We start from the raw sequence: 14,463 nt of genomic DNA, 5'->3' as shown, positions 1-14,463 counted from the left end.
AATACGTAAATCAATATATTCTATTCATTAATGTTGTATTGAAACATATTTTAAAACACAGCCGACCAACGGAATTGCACAATACACAACACATTTAAATGTGCAAGTGGACACTGTATTCCCGTGTCCTGGCAATGTGACGACTCACCAGATTGTACAGACGGATCAGATGAACACAACTGTGGTAAGGCTGGGTACAACCTAGCTGGGAATCATCGCATGGTCATCGCATCTCATTTTTAGGCGAAGTTGCCATAATTGATGAGTCGAAATCAGAAAAACCAACTATTAAAAATTCGACCACTCCGGTAGACGAAAAGAACAAATTATTAATTTGAAGGGTTGTAAAATTCAATAGTCACTGAATGAATTTATTTAGTCAGCTAAAAAGTTTCAATGAATTTTTAACTTGAATGGGTTGAATGGGAAAATTCAATTTCCTCTGGTTATTACGTATCTTATGGCCGCTGACAAATGAATTTTGTCGCAGCGTTTGCAGATAAATTCAATTCATTTCAAGATTAGAATTTTGCTCGCACAGCTATTGCAAACTTAATATTTATAAAAATATCTTCAAGTCAGTCAATACATTTTGCTTGACTCGGGATAATCTTGGGCTTATTTTAAGGTAGTCATTAAGTAATCATAAATTGATCATTCTTATTTAGCATGTGCATGGTATTGGGTTAACAGAAGTGGAGGTTTGCGGTCCAGAGGAATTCACTTGCAGAGGTACTCAGGGTGAATGTGTGCCTCTTACATGGATGTGCGACGACAACCTCGATTGCACTGATGGGTCAGACGAGAAAGCATGCAGTAAGGCTTATGTTTTATATTAGGTTATGTTCGCACTGCTGAGGTCCTTAGTTTTTATGATGAAAGGAAATTTAAAGTTTTCTAACGTTTGAACGAATAACAAATGAAGTAGTGATAAAACTAGTTTACAAGTGTGATACTGTAGTATAAGAGGAATATGTTACTTAATTTATTAATAGATAGATACAAAAAGAACTATCTACTTACACAGATGTTTATCTAATTACACCATATCAAAGAAATTACCTAGTTATCCTTTATTTAATGTCTGTGAACGTAACGGTCGACAAATATATTTAAAATTAAGCTCCCAAAGGCTCGTAATTTGTTCTAAATGTGCTTATTTGTTTGTGTTTACCAACGATTCTATTTTTCACAAAAACTTGAATAATGTAGGAATATCGAGCCTGAATTAATTTTTTTCTTGATTTGTTTATATCTTTTGCGAACTAAGATTTTTTTTGATATAAAAGCAAGCTCTCCCCTGAACACAAACATATCATTATTCATTACACTAAAATTTACAATTCAACATTCATGAACATTTCAAAACGTTTGCATTGTTACATATGAATTCTAACTATCGGTTCTCATCAATTTCCACTTCACTATACATAATTGGTAATGTTCCGCATGTAATCGACCATAATACGCTTAGAATAAAATTATGTATTACGGCAATTAATTAGTTCAAAGAGCGCACTTTGCAATTTAAACAGCTGTTCAAAATTTGGTATTAAATTCTGTTAAAGTATGTTTTATATACTGGGCCAGACTGTGAAATATTTCCCAAAACGTATTTTAAGTTAGGTATTAAATTCGGCCCGTGTAATCGCTTTCCATCCCCCATCTGTATTAAAACGTTCGATGTTTACAACCATATTAATCAGGATATATTCCCTATATGGTAAAAACAATATACTTTTTCTGTAAAAGTATATTCAGTTTTAGGCAAGCTGTAATCAATCATTGCGGGCCGCAGCCTCGATATTCTCTCGACACTCTATCCGTCTTAGAATACTTATCTTACTGGCACAGCGTCTTGAATTGAACGATGACCGCGCAGAATTTGCTAAGTGAGATTAAAATATTTCATAAACAGCTCACGTAATACACATGTCTGCCAAAAGACAAAGCGTTTTGTATGAAACGAAATACTTAATTATGAAAGCCGTCTGTTTCTTACAAAGGAATACGACTGGATTAACAAATTGCATTTATTTGTGATCTAGCGTATTTTGTAAAAGAATTGCAAAAAAGTAAGCTACTCACAAACAGACTTGATAAGTATTCTAGTGAACAGAAGAATTTAATTAAATGAAGGAGAACCCACGTCCCGACTAGTGGAAATGATTTTTCTTAGACCATTACGCTCAAGAGATTTGTTAGACTAGGTGGAGTATTAATAACAAACGTGTCTGATAGCGTTCCTCAGCTAGATTGTTTGTGATCATTCTCGCCCGTTTTCTCATTATCCTACCTACGGACTATTCTTATTTTCTCGCCTTCATTACTTGGCCACTTGAAGCGTGCCTGCGGAACGTTTTAACAATGCCTACGCCTCTTTGCCAGCACTTTCTTCAAATTAGTCTTGCTCTTTGAACTAATTAATGATTGTTTAAGTGTTTAAATGTACTCTTTTTATTATGTCATTAATGTCTGATTATAATTTTTCTCTTAGATGAAACATGTCGTTCTGATGAGTTTACCTGTGGTAACGGAAAGTGTATACAGCAGAGATGGGTTTGTGATGGTGATGATGATTGTGGTGATGGAACTGATGAAGTAAAGTGTCCGGCGCCGACCTGCCAGCCCGTAAGTCACTTCTCCTGTACTGATGGACACTGTGTCTCTGCGAGGTGGCGTTGTGATGGTGACGTAGACTGCCCAGATGGAAGTGATGAAATGGTGAGTCATTTTTTTATTTTCTTATTTAGTTCTTTGTATGCAGACATATTATTTAGAGTTTAAAACTTTACTATAATACGCTCTCGAGTTTCTTTTATAATATTTTATTATTACTGAGTAGGTTAAGAAAATTGTAAATACTGTATATATAATTGTATTATTTTATGTTTATAAAGTATAATTAATTCACTTTTTTTGTAGGTACGTAAAAAGTATGAAAAATTCTGGCGCTATCCGTCAATACATATTATATCACTTGTATCTTTTAGGTAAATATTGTCGTGTCACGGTATTAAATCTTCAACCGTAATTTGTTTTCCTAGAACAGATTCTTATTACTAACATCATTTTTCAACTTTGCGAAAGGATTCTTTAGACATGATAGATGTGAACAATTATTTAGTTATATAATGTCTGAACAGAAGAAAATATTGTTATAACTCTCATAATTGTTTTGGGTATAATATAATGAGGGCGTGTTGCTACCATACTAGTTTAATATATTTAGATGGAGCTTTTATTACTCCCAAGATACATAATACGTTCGTTGTAAGTGCTTAAGTACATTGCCCGAGAGTTAATGCACTTAAATGCAACTTAAATGGTGCAGAATAATCTATGTAACGACTTAGGAGTTTATTATTTGTATTACTATTACACGATCTAGTCTGCTACTTAAACTTCAATTTCTTTTAAAGCTTAGTCGATATATATAATTTAGCCGACTCTTAACAATTCATTTAGATTAATTAAATCAAATATATATTTCATCCCGGTGTCCGTCGTTTTACTGAGAATTTTTGGGGGGCTGTGTGGAACCAGCTATTAATCGATGTTATTCCTAAACAATTACCAAAGGTCGGCAACAGACTAGCGAGCCTTTGGGTAATGCCAACAAATAATAAAATTCGTGTTGATATAAAAAGTTCCGTCCCTGCTTCTTATTGAGAAAGAATTATAGTTGAGACCGCATTCATACTGTAAAAGGTAGATATTAATAATAAAAAATTTGGTTCCCCTAGTCTACGGGAACTTTCAATGGAAAAGTTATTTGTGTTCACGGTGCTTTCTAAGTTTAATAATACTAAATACATGCGGTGTAAAGTTTAACGTGTCATGCGTGCTTCTTTGAGCGATGAGCCTTTTAATAGAAAGTGGAAAAGGATGTAATACAATCGAAACTATTAATTTCTGACGTATTTTCTCTATCGACGTTTTATAACAAGTCATTGTAAGGTTTATCTTGCAATGCATCCCTCATCACATCAATGAAGTCGTAGGATGTAACCCCGACTTAGCATGTGTGAGAAACACATGGTGAAAAAAACAACGTGAGGATATCAACATGCCTTAAACCAAAAAAGTCGATGGTGTGTCAGGCACAGAAGGCCGATCAACTACTTGGCTTTTAGAAAAAAAAAACAGATGTTTGCTAAACAGTAACAGAAATCCGAGGCCTATACCTAAAATGTTGTACCGCCACTAGCCAATCTATAAGTTTCAGAAAATAAAATTGTATTATCTTGGCAATCTCATGGAATTTTGCTACTTATTTATAAATATCAAACAATTCCTCGTATTTTGCGGGTTAGCTAAAATTCGTTCATAAAATATTCGTCTTACACCCACATTCAGAGTACTATACTTAGGTATAAAAATAACTTTACGCATTAGTAAAACATTAACTACTAAAACATATAATGTAATGGATGACTGTCAGTCATCACAGCTGTCAAATTTTAAACGCTATAACACGTCTTTACTTTAGTATCCTATGCAATTAGTACTTTTCATACAGACAATTTTTACTTCCAATTCCCGTTTAAAAATCGTCGTAAAGTCTTGTAAAACGTTCATTTGTAACGTTTGCACTGACAATCAATGTCTTAAATGTCGATATTAAGCAAACCGGGTATTGGCAATATCTGCAATATGAACTGTAATTTCTAGCAAATTACAGTAACCAGTCTGGTATTATATAACTCTTAGGTAATATTAAATACTAGAACCCATCTTAGAAGGCCGTTTTGCAAGTAAGTATCAATGTCGATCGAAATCGATTATATATATATTATTACGATTTAAAAAATGTTATTATTGTTAACTATTTAACACATACGGCATATAAACCCGTTATTTCTGTTCCGGGAGAAATAAAGATATTTCGTAAAAACAAAAGGCTAACCTTAAGTTAAATTATAAAAATGTATCATCCCCATTATTGAGTAACTAAAAGTCTCCAAACAGTTATACAAGTTGTGAAGTTTAACATATCTTAAAATATAAGATCTTTATGATTGTTAATAGAACTTTAAAGAATTAAAATACATTTTACGTTGGTTCCTGGATTTTTTACGATCCTTCACGAGAAAACATATTAAACATTTCCCAGTATTACTTAACGTTGCGTGTACTTTCCTAGTATATAATATTACACTAGTATATATTATTATTGATATTCAGATATTAGATATCAAATGACCGATAATTCATCGTTGTTCTAGTTTATAGCGACAGGTATATAAGTGGATAGTAAACGTATAATTTAATATATAATGCAACATTACTAGTTCAATTGCTCTAAACTGCGTAAGCGGTTTAAAGCTTATTCAATCTCAAATAATACAGAATAATAGTAAAGTAATGTGTGCGACTCTCATCCCTGAGGTCGTACGTTCGATCCCCGGCTGTGCACCAATGGATTTTCTTTCTATGTGTGCATGTAACATTAGCTCGAATGGTGAAGGAAAACATCGTGAGGAAACCGGCTTGCCTTAGACCCACAAAGTCGACGGCGTGCGTCAGGCACAGAAGGCTGATTACCTACTTGCCTATTAGTTTAACAAATGATCATGAAACAGATACAGAAATCTAAGGCCAAGAACTAAAAATGTTGTAGCGCCATTGATTTTTTTTAAATAGTAAAGTAATGTGTGCAATATTTCAGGGCTGCGCATCGACTCCCAGAGTGACATCGCCCTGCATAGCCACAGAGTTCGAGTGTCGCGACCGCATGACCTGTGTCCACAAGGCTTGGGTGTGTGACGGTGACCGCGACTGTCCAGATGGAGGCGACGAGGACCCTTCTATCTGTAGAGGGAACTACACTTGCCGGCTCGACCAATTCCAATGCAAAGATCACAGTTGTATTCCCGGATCGTTGTATTGCAATGGCAATAAGGATTGCCCTGATGGAAGCGATGAAATTAATTGCAGTAAGTAGTAATATTATATTTCTTAGTAATTAATTTCCAACAAAGTTGTCTAATCGGACCCGGTATTATAACTTTATTTTTATTGGCGCAATTGATACTTGTAGTTACAAGGAAAACATCGTAAAGTTTAATAGACCCAAATATCAACGACGTATGTTAAACACATATAGGTGCATTGATATATGTGCAAAATTCTAAGACCAATAATAATGCATTTGAAGTATACTCAAAGCTCAAAGAAGACAAAAAGTATACAATTCGACTTATTTATCTAGGTATACCGCGGCGCGGTGATTTCGACCATAAGACATAGAAAGCCCAAATTGCGTTCTTGCAGCCATAAACTAAGACAGAAAGACTTTATACGTTGTTGAAGAACACGTGCCTTTACGTTATAATACTTTTTTTAATCTGTTGTTATTACTATACATCTCCTAATACGAGATTTATAACGGCACTCAGTAAAAAAATGACCACTTTAAGCACCGGCTTTAATTTAATAATTTAAAGGACTGTTCTTGCCATGAATTTGCTTTTACCCCTTTTTAGAAAAAGGTAGTTCATTACTGTCATAGAAACGAGTTTAAATTAAATTTCACTACGCCGTTGGACGGGCGTTACGGCGGACGGACGTTAGTTACAAGAAAGTATAACAATAAACTTTATTTTTTATGTATTTTCTATAAATGCTTTAGTATTTAGTTTACCGCTGTTAGCATACACATATACATATAAGCACAATTCTAACAATTTCTATAAAGAAATTCGCCTTCGAAATTTGTATTGTGTGTGTGAAGTATGTTGAACAATAGGTAGGGAGGTAAAAATTTCGATCCCATTAGTAATTATTGAAAAGCTTTATAAAGTTTGTTTGGAAATTCCACACGTCACGCCTCCAGAGGTTACTAAATTAATGATATAGATACGAAATACGATACCCTAACGAAATGGATGATGAAGATGGAATTGTCATGACTTAGGTAAAGAATAAATAGTCACTGCTAGATTATAGCTGTAATATCAAAGGGAAGCACGATACCTATTTGCGTGAGTCAGTTCAAAAATTGCGTAATACACTACGCCAAACCAGTCCGGGCTGTACTAGTATTAGTCATCAATTCCTTTATTTCTAAACAATTTGCATCTCAAATTTGGAAATTTGTATTCCGAAATAAAGTGATCGTTTAGGCCGTTATTTTAACATACTACGAATTTAACAACATCGCCCTTAGAATATTTGTGAGATAATCCTGCGAAATAGCGCTGTGCTCTATATTTTCTCCGGCCTCGGGGGTGTGGAGGTGTGTAAAGATTGTGATAATGGGTCCCCGTTGTCCCTGACCGGAAATATTTCCAAAAAAGATGCTATTTTCTTCCAACTATATTATATGATTTTTCGTTTTGTAGCTGCATTGGATAATTATGAGTAGGGTCAAATGCTGACTACTACGAGAGCGAATATAATCTATGCCAAATATTAAATGGATAATTACTTATGCTTAATATAATGTGTAAAATACGGTTATACGCACATGAATACTATAATTTTGCAATTTTTATTACTATAATATTTAGAAAATATTGTTCTAATATCTACAAGCATGAACACGTTGAATCTGTAGTAAACGGATTAATAAAAAAAATTAAAAGTGTCCAATAATTGATTCTTTTGTATTTGCGATAATCGCGTAGATAATACATAAACTGAAGTATTATTCATCAATCATCATCAGTATTATTCTAAATTAATTACTTTATGCAATCAGTGAATAGTTAATTAATTTTTGACATTTGGTGTGATTGATAGCTAAAGCGAAATAATCTAATTATTACAATATTCTATTATATCATCTTAATATGGTTTATTTTTTTAATGAGAAATTGTAACCGAGTCCTAGTCACAGCTATATTCAAATTATTTCAAAGATTACTAGCATTCAAACAAAGTACGTGTTTTTCAGCAAAACCCAAGCTGATATGCGACAAAAAGACCATGTTTGATTGCGGCGATGGCATGTGTATACCAATGTCGAAGCTCTGCGATGGCAAACCAGATTGTCCCAACTTTGAAGACGAGCCACGTGATAGGTGCGGCGAGGACGAGTGTGCGAAGAATAATGGCGGATGTCTACAGAAATGCGTGAACACACCCGTCGGTTACTACTGCGATTGTGACAAGGGTTTCAAGCTTGTCGATAATAGGACTTGTGAGGGTGAGTTACTTAAGTTAATAAGTACTGTATATAATTTTTTTAGATTAGCTGATTTTAAAAACGCATGCATGTAATGTAACTGATAATATATCAGTAAAAACGAACATAGTCAAAGAGATTTCAACTGAATTAAAGGGTCATTGTTGTGTATTTTATGTAACTTGACGTTTTGATAGCTAAAGTCGTTTTACGCTGTTAAAGTAATTAATAGTTTGACGTTTATACATGTTAAGATTGTAGTTGTGTAGTACTCGTTTACTGAATAATTTCTGTGCTAATGGAAATTATGGTATGCAAATCGATTGTTTTAATTATTTCGGATACTTCGTAAATATATATAATTTTTAAATTATATATATTTACGAAGAAAATGTATGGCTAAATTATTGTCAAAAAAATTACGATCTATACATAAATAAATATTATATTCGTTTATAATTTAGCTAAACGAAACAATGAAAAAAGAGAAATGGAATAAGGCAACCAATATATAAACCTAACAAAATTCAAAGCCCGGAAAAGCGTATTTTCGTTTTCCATTTGGCTAAGGTTAGAAAAACAGTCCACGTATGACAGAGGGTAATTGGTATTAGGGGCTATGTAAATATTGAACGAAAAAACAGGTGAATTTACTAACGAGTCACATTGTTCAACATTACCTTCACCAATAAATTAAATAAAGGGATTTTAGGGTTATTAGACGAGTCGCTTCTGTTAAAAATTATTAAAATTATCGCAAATTTAAGAACGCATTTAATGAGATTCGGACTTGTTTGTATTCAAAGTTTTAGGGCATAACTACAGTTAAAATTTTAAAAAGATCACCTTGATAGCTTGAATTCTTCCATTGTCCACAAGAACCAGCGAACTGTGAAATCGACTCCCTGTGGGGGACTTCCCTGGGAGATACGACCCCCAACTGTTTCAAAAAATGAGCATACTCCTCTCTTAAAATGCCGGCATCGCACCCACTAAAATGGGTGTCCAGGGGCTGTGATGAATCCCCTTTGTGGGCGTCCCGTAGGCTTGTTTGACGGTTTGACTAAAAAAATAGAAGCAACACAGTAATAACATCATTAAATGTCTACGTGAACCGCAGACGAGGACAAATAAATTAAATTACTAACACACACAGAAGTTTAAATAATTTCGAATTCATAGTAGATTCACTTGTTTTAATAAACTCTAATCCATTTATATAGCAGGAGAAATGTGTTTTATTACAATACAGTTTGTTCATCATATTTATTATATTGTCAGATTTGTTTACAAATATAAGAAAGTTTTACTATGTGTCTAAATTTCTACGTCTGTTATATTATAACAAACGTTTTACCGTATAAATTATTATCCACCACAGATAGTTGCTAACATAACTAATATCGTTAAATGATGGTAGAATGGTGAAAATGAAATGGTTTATTATTTTTACATTTATAAAAAAAATAATATAAAAGTTTTGTCCAAAAAGTTTAGAAATAAACCCCTATCACTTTGGGGTAATTACTGCATATACAGAAGAAATTACAGAAAATCGGTCAAACCGTTTCGAGCGAACACTGTGACCCGAGAATTTAAATAAGCAAAGCGATGAAGGAAAATAATTATCTGTCAAAATTTTCGTAATAATTCGTTTTTTATATTTTCGTATTACAGATGTTGACGAGTGCATGGACCCCGGCGCTTGTTCTCAAATGTGCATAAACGAGAAGGGCACATTCAAGTGCGAATGCCACGCGGGCTACGCAAGGGATCCCAGAGACAGGACAAGGTGCAAGGCCACTGAGGGACACCCGTCGCTGCTCTTTGCTCGTCGTTTTGACATCAGGAAAATCAGTCTGGATCACCATGAGATGGTCGCGATTGTGAATGACACCAAGTCGGCTACAGCCCTCGATTACGTGTTCAGAACTGGCATGATATTTTGGAGCGACGTCACGGATGAGAAGATATACAAGTAAGTTTTTGAGACATTTGGTATGCGTTAAATTACACAGACTATAATTTTATGTCTATATTAACTATTCACGTACCACAGATTATTTATTTCTATGCTGAAAATGTAATTTTTTTTTTTGTAATGAAATGCTGACTATACTTGGGACGGAACTCTGTGATGAGTTCCGTCCCAAGTATAGTACATCATATTTGTGTAATCTTCGCGTTTTTGAAACTAAGAAGACATGAATGAGTACACTCAGCCTTGGCTCGTACAGTAATCATGTGTCAAAATAAGCAGAATCGTATATGCAATATTAACGAATGCGATATATATACAATATACATGTTTATTATATATTTTAGTATAAAGCCCAAAAAGTACTTAGACATGATAAAATATTTTAGTTTATGTACTCATGTTCTTTTAAAAAAGTTATCCTAATTAAAAAAGCGTATTATAAAATCCAAGACTATGTTGACGATAAAGATGTATGGCGCTAATTCATCTCTGCATGTGCGGCTTCCCTGGCGTCTTGCGCTGTGCAAGTGTGTGTATCTCATTTTACACTAATAGTAAAAATTCAATTTTCTTTTGCATTGTATAGAATCTCTGTATACCTTGCATTATATAAACTTCTCAGCCGATTATTACTATTGTAACCGAGTCTTTGTAAGCTAAACCATTGTTGTAAAGAGTGTCCATGGAGTTTCTTGCCGGTTCTTCTCCATGAGACCCACTTTTTTTAACCGTGCAACTAGACGTTTCATAAGAGCCTGCAAAGGCCTATTTGAAATAAAAACTTTTGATTTTGAAACAATTTAAAACAAACGTTGCCTATAAAACTTAATCGGATTAACGGTCATAGAATTATTGGCCGAGCTACGCTCGCCAAAACAGCCCGAGCTGAGCTGTAAAGGCCCTTAAGGCCAACAGCGAGATTCCATTCAAAAAAAAAAGGTCATAGAATTAGAAACACTTCTTATGAATAAATAAAGTATTACTTCAACGTACAAATGTTTGTAAATAATATACACATTCAATAAATAATAATCACGCAACAATATAGCTACTCAAATAAAAATCTCATTAAATCCATAGAATATATCTTACTTTAAATTTAAAAATGAGTCTACCACATGTAGGAGTTTATTTTCTGTTACTGGCCGCTTGGATTAGAAACAATTTAAAAAAGCTTCCATAGCTCGTTCTTTTTTTGAAATTGGAGAATAACATTTCTTTCTTGGCTTTTTCTATTATTTTGGCGGCAATTCAAAATTTAATCTGGATTTTATTCAAAATGGGCAAAAGCAAAAGTTGTGACGCGTCAACTAGGCAAAAAAAAGCATTTACAAAGTAAATGTAAACAAAGTTTTTAATGCAAGTGATCATTATAAAACACATGGAACTGTTGAAAATGTTCTTAGAAAGGTTACGCTAATCGTTCGTGTTGCTAAATAAGACCCAAGTAAAGGCTCCTACCAGATTAAAAATTACGTTTTCCGCCTGATGTCCCGAGAAACATCTCTTCAAGACTTATACGCCAAAGCTTAGTGGAAGCTTAATTGTTTTAAAGAATCTCTGGGAAGGTTCTTACCAAACAATAAGAATAGCGATTATTTTTTGCTAATATGTATATTTTAATTAGACGGTACGAGAATGGAAAAGTGATATGTTCGGATGAAACAAAAATAATTATGGTAAATTCCGATGGAAAGCGCGATGCTTTTAATTGGAAATGCACAAGGAGTATAGTCAAGCACGTTGGACGTAACATTAAAGTTTGAGGTTGTTTTTCTCGGATGTGGACTTGGACCCGTTCCGAAGATGGAAGGTTGATCGACAATCATTTGCCTGTAACCTAGATATTTCAGTATGACAATGACTCTAAAAACACGGCAATAGCGTCAAAAATATCGTATATCAGTTTTAGACTGGCCAGCAAATAGTCCGGATTAAACCCAATACAGTATATGTTAAAAAGAAATTCTCAAACAAACACCAGTCAAAACGAACTCTATAAAACATTTGTTGGAGCATGAAATTTCATCTCCTTAGAAAAATGTATGAAATTGATTGAATCAAAGCCACGTCGTTGCAGTGCTGTTATTGAAAATAAGGGATACGCCCACTCAATATGAATTATAACTATTGGTAGGCTGTGGTATTCCTTAAATAACAATACTAATTGCTAATACTTTGGTATTAATACTTTTTTGTTGTTGTTCTAATTAGTTTAATTTTATATTGTTTTTCTAATATATGATAAATCGTTAAACATAATGTTATCCTATTTATTGTTTAATTGAAAATAAAAACGATTGCAGAAAAGTAACTTACATGTTGGTTGTATTTCTAACTATCCGCCAACCACTGCATGCAGAAAACTAAGAAAAAAATATTTATATTGCATATACTGTGCATAACCTTGAACTTCGTCTTATAAATAAACTAAAGTTGTAGAAATAATGCAAAATCATATTTGGTATTAAATCGGCGTAAAAGTACATGTAACGCCATCTAGTTTCGGTATATGTAACCAAAATGACAAGATTTTTTTTCTGTGTGGTTACACTTCACCCAGTGAGACCTTTGGTAAATTGCCTCCTTTTAGAGGATTGACCTCGATTCGCGTTTAAGTTCACAGAATGTCCGACAGCGTTTATTTAGTATTTTTTTAATAATCTAGTTGTCTGTTTAATTGAAATCTAATATGTATATTACAGAGCACCAATCGACGAAGGCAGCCAACGCACAGTTGTGATTGGGGACCAGCTGATAACTTCCGATGGTCTAGCCGTTGACTGGATCTACAACCATTTGTATTGGACTGACACCGGAAAGAATCACATTGAGCTATCGGATTTACAGGGTAATATGAGGAAGATACTGATCAGGGACAAGCTGGAGGAACCCAGGGCAATTGCTCTTAATCCGCTTGATGGGTAATTTTTCCACTCCTTTTTTTAGAATAGTGTTGGTAATAGATTTTTTAAATGAAATGTATGGAAATGCAAAACAATAGAACATGATGCCTGTCTGTGGTCTTGACCAATCACATTTAAATTTAACGAGACCATAATCTGCGCCAATCATCGTTAAGCGACACGATGCGCTGTTTTGATTTACGACGTTTTCCATTTTCAAACTTCTATAAAGCCTTATCCATTTTCGTGGAAGAGAAATTACGAAGTCGTGAAAATATCAGGTCTCCTATTAAAAAGTTATAAGTACTTTCCAAGGGTACAATAGAAAGATGTAACATTAGTATGGAGTTAGGAGGATTCACTTTTAATTACTATATAGATTACATGAGTAATTTTGCGAGCTTAACTAAGACTTTGGATCAACCTGATTTGAAGATTTGTGATTTAGCACCCTGAGCATGCAGCTAAAATTATTTATCAAGCAATCGAAAAGTTTACGTAAAATAAGACATTTTGTACTGAAAAGCTATCGCTGCACGGGTTTTTATTGCCATGAATTGTATTACTTTCTAGTAATATTACATTAGTAGATACTATATTTTAGAACTACTATAATAGTAGTTCTAATATATTATAATAGTAGTTTTAAAAGATGGTATCGACTCGAACAATCGGTGCATGTCATATGACGTGATTTTGATTTATTTTTAATGTTGAATGATAACTACTAGTACAAGCCAGTAGTTATCATGATGTAAACTTCTGTCATTGAGTGCCCAAATATTTTAATACAAAATACACAGAATCAATTAACGATATCTAAAAACAATTTACAATACTTAGCTACTTTAATTCACTGTTAGTTATTTAATTTCAATTCGTAATTTAAAAATAAATCTAATATTTATGTTTTACTTGCTTTTTTCAAGTTTACTAATGTATTAAACACGTGCTGAATTTATACATACTAGGTACGGAAATTTACTTGCAACCACATATTAAAACTTTTTAAAACTGAATACAAAAATCCTAAACATAATATAAAATGTTTTTTGCATTTTATACTTTATATAACAATATACCGAATTAAAAGAAAATTAAAATCATTTATTTCATTACGATCAGGAAATATTTCAATTTGTACCATGAAACTATTCAAAACGATTATTTTATCACATTTTAAAGCTATTTTCGTCCCTAATCGGAAAGACATGTCAGAAATCGACATGTGTCTGGCAGAAAGATGATTCTTTACTTATCTAAAACATAAAAATTAATAAAGAAACGAATACAATCTGAGGCTAAGACCCTTATAGAGTTGTAGCGCCACTGAATTATTATTATTTAGTTGGATTATGTACAATTTTAACCTCTATAGTTATAATAATAACATTAAATAATTACTAAAAATTACTGAAGAAAGTCGAAGCGCAGAAGAAATTAAT

General features: G+C 33.3%; 1 protein-coding gene across 13 annotated transcripts in view; it reads left to right on the top strand.

Moving 5' to 3' along the window:
* Window positions 1-14,463, top strand: part of LOC123716690 (very low-density lipoprotein receptor) — a 152,307-nt gene that overhangs the window by 123,283 nt on the left and 14,561 nt on the right. For 6 of the 13 annotated variants that reach the window (XM_045672539.1, XM_045672537.1, XM_045672543.1 and 3 more), the window contains exons 4-10: window positions 62-184; window positions 694-816; window positions 2,498-2,724; window positions 5,672-5,939; window positions 7,901-8,152; window positions 9,809-10,109; window positions 12,818-13,036. In XM_045672539.1, coding sequence (XP_045528495.1) covers window positions 62-184; window positions 694-816; window positions 2,498-2,724; window positions 5,672-5,939; window positions 7,901-8,152; window positions 9,809-10,109; window positions 12,818-13,036 — 1,513 coding nt within the window. The remainder of the gene's footprint in view (window positions 1-61; window positions 185-693; window positions 817-2,497; window positions 2,725-5,671; window positions 5,940-7,900; window positions 8,153-9,808; window positions 10,110-12,817; window positions 13,037-14,463) is intronic. The other 7 variants (XM_045672540.1, XM_045672549.1, XM_045672548.1 and 4 more) reach the window with 3 other exon arrangements.

Source organism: Pieris brassicae, chromosome 11 (assembly GCF_905147105.1).
Source record: "Pieris brassicae chromosome 11, ilPieBrab1.1, whole genome shotgun sequence".
Lineage (NCBI taxonomy): Eukaryota > Metazoa > Arthropoda > Insecta > Lepidoptera > Pieridae > Pieris > Pieris brassicae.
This window is presented reverse-complemented; position numbering and strand designations above follow the sequence as displayed.